The sequence below is a fragment of the Mustela erminea genome, chromosome 14, assembly GCF_009829155.1.
Source record: "Mustela erminea isolate mMusErm1 chromosome 14, mMusErm1.Pri, whole genome shotgun sequence".
Lineage (NCBI taxonomy): Eukaryota > Metazoa > Chordata > Mammalia > Carnivora > Mustelidae > Mustela > Mustela erminea.
In genome coordinates this window covers 39637148-39642262 of record NC_045627.1, presented here as the reverse complement: position 1 = coordinate 39642262, position 5115 = coordinate 39637148, and the positions used below count along the sequence as shown (strand labels likewise).

The 5115-nt window shown below is 48.8% G+C and overlaps 1 protein-coding gene across 4 annotated transcripts; it reads right to left on the bottom strand.

Moving 5' to 3' along the window:
- FUT11 (fucosyltransferase 11) lies at nucleotides 1-4708 on the bottom strand. 4 transcript variants are annotated; one of them, XR_004278451.1, is made up of 4 exons: nucleotides 3843-4705; nucleotides 3085-3710; nucleotides 802-1318; nucleotides 1-557 (listed from the first exon to the last, which is right to left on the bottom strand). XR_004278451.1 is itself a non-coding variant. In XM_032311769.1 (4 exons), the coding sequence occupies exons 1-4, from the start codon at nucleotides 4548-4550 to the stop codon at nucleotides 555-557; spliced, it is 1395 nt and encodes a 464-aa protein (XP_032167660.1). In that variant the 5' UTR covers nucleotides 4551-4708; the 3' UTR covers nucleotides 1-554. The 4 variants fall into 4 exon arrangements, 3 of the variants coding, with proteins under 3 accessions (XP_032167660.1, XP_032167659.1, XP_032167658.1); XM_032311769.1 differs by having other exon boundaries at nucleotides 802-859; nucleotides 3843-4708; XM_032311768.1 differs by having other exon boundaries at nucleotides 474-859; nucleotides 3843-4708.
- Between the last annotated feature and the right edge of the window lie 407 nt (nucleotides 4709-5115).

The following is a 5115-nucleotide window of genomic DNA, read 5'->3' as shown; positions in this document are numbered from 1 at the left end:
CTACAAAGTTGTACAGACAGATACTGGTAATAGAATGACGTTTGAATATTCATTCCACATAAAGTGAAAAATGCTACATAATATGAGGTAATGACTACAACTATATTGCTGGGTTGTTTTTTCCAACATAATTTTCATGACTCTTTGGGGAAAACGAGACTTTGGTAGCATATAAAAATAGTAAAATAGAAGAGTTCATTAGGCAGATAGAAAAGACAAAGACCTATAAAAAATCTGCAGTTTGATTTGCACTGGTCTATTTTAACATTCCAAAATCATTTAAATATATATGAATGATAGATACTCTGTCATCATTTCCAGCCTGAGTCTCTATCTGCAACCTAAAATAGAGCAGGACAATTCATTAAATTGACATGGCATATATTAGCCATTGAATCTTCATGTTTATGAGATGAGAAGGAATTCATGATATACTCTTAAGGGGAAAAAAAAAAGGCAAATCAGGAGTAAAAAAAGCTGTCAAGTCTATAGTCAGTTTAATGCAGGGTAGAATGAGTGTGGGGATGGTGGCAAGGCTCCTGCATCTTCATCAGCTACTGTGGAAAACCAAGAAAGAAAAATCCATTTAAAATAAAAAGTTTGACATCGAAGACAAGTAAATGATATTAAAAATACAACTCTAAGAACCAGAATACAACCCACCAAGAGTTCTGCTTCACCACCAACATAACAGTTTATAAAGCAGGAGATGAGGAAAACAGATTAGGAAAGGTACTGAATAATGAAAAGTTTTAAAGAATAGCATCGAAGTTTTAAGATCTTAAATCTGACCCACCTTACCTCATTCTTAGACAAGTACCAAGGTGTTGTTCCAATCACAGTTGAGAGAATGAGATGGCTAGAAAAAGATGCAGTTCTTTTAAAATTCTGTTCAATCAGCACTTTGAAACAAGTGGGTGTTTCAGGCATTTGCTTCCCACTAATCTCAGAACTGGAGACCTCCACCTCTCCTTGAAGACAGGCCCTATTACCACAAGCTGAGACAGTGGGTACACAACATTAGGATAAAATATCAGTGGCTATAAATGGAATTCCTTGAACTCATGATAAGACAGTGTTCATTAAGGTTGTGCAGCAGACGCCCCTGATAGTAGAATAAGGACTTCTGTCTCCTTAACTCTACCAAGTTAAAGGCTCTTGCAAGGATAATTAGAGATTTTGGTTCCTTTTCATGAAGATCTCATGTAGATAATCCCAAAATTTCATCTGCTTTGTCTCATTGTTGTGGATCATGGCAGTGAGAGCTTCCCCCTGGTCCAGACCTTGCCAATAATCTTGCAGCCACATCTCCTTCCAGCTGAAACATCAAAATGGGATTTGGATTATGGAACCTCTGCACAGCTATGGTCCTGCCTTCTCTGAATGGGTCAAAGAATCTTAAACAGATACAGTAATCTCTGGCTGGGACAGGGCACTGCTTTGAAGAGAATGAAATGTGAAGTAAATCTAGTAGTACAGGTGACAGTAAGCTGCAACACATTATCTATCACACAGCCCACCCACAATGAGTGAAACTTCCTGACTTGCCCACTCCAGGTTCCCAAATGTGGAAGGAGTTCAGAGGAAGGCAGGGCAAGGGCCAGCGTTCTCTGTAAGAAAAGCCAGGGAGCCTCTAGATGGTTACCTTATTAAGTTGCACCTTTATTTCCATAATCAAAATGAAGGTGCTGTGATGCCCAATGTCTAGATAAAACATATATTTTTTTAAAGATTTTATTTATTTATTTGACAGAGAGAGATTACAAGTAGGCAGAGAGGCAGGCAGAGAGAGAGAGGAGGAAGCAGTCTCCCTGCTGAGCCGAGAGCCCGATGTGGGACTCGATCCCAGGACCCTGAGATCATGACCTGAGCCGAAGGCAGCGGCTTAACCCACTGAGCCACCCAGGCGCCCCTAAAACATGTTTTTTTAATGTTTTACATTTTTCTTCTAGTAAATCATACTACGTTCAGCATATACTAGATACAAATTACTTCATGGAAGGCTCCATTCCCAGAAGAAAAAAACTTTGTCAGCCGTGTATATAGACGGCCCTCTGCTGCCATCTACTGTGCAAGTCGGTCTCTGCAGACCAGTCTAGCAGCCTTGCTTTCTTAAGCTTAATAGTCTTCTTATCACCTCTCCCCAAACAGATGTGGCTTGCTGCACGTTGCTTCAACACTTTCACACCTCCCATGCTGACCTGTTTCCCAGTGCACCACCTTCTGCCACTTACTGCACACGCTTCCTCACTTTTCTAATTCACACTGCCCACCACTGTTCATTATTATTTATTGAAAGCAGTCCTTCTCTCTTGTTTAGGGCAAATCCAAACTAGGGTACTTTTAAGAGTGAAAGGAGATGCTATTAATAATTATGGCAGGTTATGGGTTAAAGCCTCTGCCTTTGGCCCAGGTTCATGATCCCAGGGTTCTGGGATGGAGCCCCAAATCCGAATCTCTGCTCAGCAGGGAGCCTGCTTCCCTTCCTCTCTCTCTGCCTGCCTCTCTGCCTACTTGTGATCTCTGTCTGTCAAATAAATAAATTTTAAAAATCTTAAAAAAAAATAATTATGCCAGGTTAACAGATGTAAACCCTACTGCAGACAAACCTCTCTCAAAATACCCATCTTTGTATTGCTCATCCCCACCCTCATCCTTTAGAAGGTGCTAAATAAACAGCTGAGTTAATTTTCAGGAGAGTCTAACTCCTGAGCCTAGTATTCAGGCTATGTATAGCCTGGCCCCAGTTTATCTGCCCAACTCTGTCTCTCATCACTTCATCTGAATAGGCCCCCTCTGCTCTGATCGAAGCCTTTTTTGACCTGTTGCAAACACTGTTCACATAAGCTGATCTCATGTTGTCACCTTGAATGATATTTTGCTTTGCATCTTTTACTGAGCTTTTTCAGTTTGTCTTATCTCCCCAACCAGACTCTTGACACCTTAAAGGCAGAATAAGTCCATGTCATAATTTCCTTATACAACAATCCCCTAAGCATCTAATACGAGTTCACTGTCCACAGCAAGCAAGTCACTCAATCAGTCATTTGATTCGATGGCCACAGGGTCCTCAGCTATCCTTACCTGTCATTCTCAGGAATCTCTTCCACACTGCCAAAACCAGGTGTGGGCACCGGACAATCCATGTGTGAGGGCTGGGCAATGTGAGGTTCAGGGCCAGGGATATCCCCAGGAGAGGCTGCGTGAGCTTTCTCGGCCTCCAGCCGAGCCAGTTCATGGTCACAGACGAAACACTCGAAGCCATTGAGGTAGTTAGGCAGCAAAGGATCATTCACTCCCCACTCCCGATGCTTCAGACTATCCAGAAGGAACTGGTTGGTGATGCCCCCAGGTTGCTTATATGCCAGGTATTTCATGTATTCCTCATCATTCTTGTCCAGAAAGTCAATAAATTCTGCCAGCTTCTGAGGTGACTCAAAGTCATCAATGAGGATGATGGAGTGATTGTTGGGCATCCAGTCCCTCACAGAAGGAGAGCCGCGATACACAGGCACAGCCCCGAGATGCATGGGGCGCCAAAGTTTTTCTGTCATGTAGTCATCACAGATGGCATTTTCGAGGGCCAAGTGGAACTTATAGCGAGACAAGAAGGCCAAAAGCTCTGGATCTTCGGTGGTGGCTGTGGCTGTGTCCCGTAACCGCGAAGTGGGCAGGTCCCGATTTTGCAGGCATTTCCCATAGGAGTCCACCTGAGCGGGGTAGAGTACGGCAGTCAAGTGGGTGATGCATGTCAGCCGGGACGCCGGGGTCCCGGCCTCAGCCGCACGCGCCCCCTCGCGCCCACCCCCAGCCCCGCCCCGGCCCCGCCCGGCCCCACCCACCGGGATGTAACGCATCAGCTCGCGCACGTAGCGGTCCCGGTCCGCAGGCACGTCGCAGTGGGACTGCAGATAGAGCAAAGGCGCGTAGCCGCGGCGGCGCCACTCGGCGCGCTCCTGTAGCGGAGGCGCCGCGCGGCGCAGGTAGGCGGTCCCGGGGAGCCACTGCAGCGCCAGCGGGTAGTCCGAATGGCGGCTGAAGGTGGCAGTGAGATTGAAGAGGCGGATGCCGGGCCCGTGGCTCAGCACGAAGTTGTTGAGGGGCGATTCCTCGTGCAGAAGCGCCCAGCTCTGATGTGCCAGGCGCGGCAGCGGCGCCTCAGACGCGCGAAAGTCAGTGCCGTAAAAGAGCAGCGCGCGCGTCCGTGAGTGCCCCCGCACCCGTCGGTCCCGGGACGCCAGGCACGCACCGCGCGCGCACTCGATGCGCTCCGAGTCGCCCGGAAAGTGAGGAAATAGGCCTGGGCTCCACCACAGCAGCACCGGCAAGTCCACCGCCTCCTCCCTCCCTGGCCGCGCGGTCCCTGGACTGCGCGCCACCCCGACCGCGCCCAGCGCTGAGGGCGACCGGAAAACCGCACCATCCCATGGCTCCGTCCAGCCCGCCTCCCCGCCCGTCTCCCTCTCAGCCACGGGCCCAGAGCCGCTGACCGTACAAATACTAAGCACTCCGAAGACGGCAAGCACAACCCCGCTGCGGCCCGCCGCCATATCCACTGCCAGCTGCCTCCTAACCGCCCCCCACCACCGCCCACCAAACCCGCAACTCCTCCCGGCAGCACTAGACCCCGCCCTGCGGTGAACCGCCACCCGACGAGGTCCTACGCCCGCGGTGCGTGTGACGCATGCGCAGTTCTGCTCAGCCAGCCACTTCCTGGGAAGTACTAGGCCTAACCGGAATGAACAGGGGGAACAGTGGTAAATCACAAGTAAAAATGAGACTAATTGTTACATCTTAATTTATTTTATTTCTTTACAAATTAAAGATGCATTGAAAAATAAACCAATGAGGAGAAATGAGAGGTCCAGAGCAGGGGCATCCCAGGTTGGGAGCAGACAAGCCTGGCCACCATCAAGCCTAGCCCTTGTCCTGCCCCAGCCAGTTCAGGTTGGAAGGTATCTATCAGCCACTCTGTCAATACCAAAGCTGGAGTGGTGTCCCGGCAGGAGAGAACAGAGCTCCAGCAGCCACTGACTCTCTCCCCAACAACTCCCGCTTGGAGAAGCAGTGTTTCCAGGGGGAACTCAGAGTGGGATAGGGGCTGGCTCTGTGAGG

Bases quoted from the DNA above. Each gene is read 5' to 3' on its own strand.
- FUT11 (XM_032311767.1), bottom strand. From the start codon at position 4,550: ATGGCGGCGGGCCGCAGCGGGGTTGTGCTTGCCGTCTTCGGAGTGCTT. The intron at 3,711-3,842 runs GTGGGTGGGGCC...TACCCCGCTCAG, and splicing joins AGCTGATGCGTTACATCCCG to GTGGACTCCTATGGGAAATG. The intron at 1,319-3,084 runs GTAAGGATAGCT...TTGATGTTTCAG, and splicing joins GAGATTCCTGAGAATGACAG to CTGGAAGGAGATGTGGCTGC.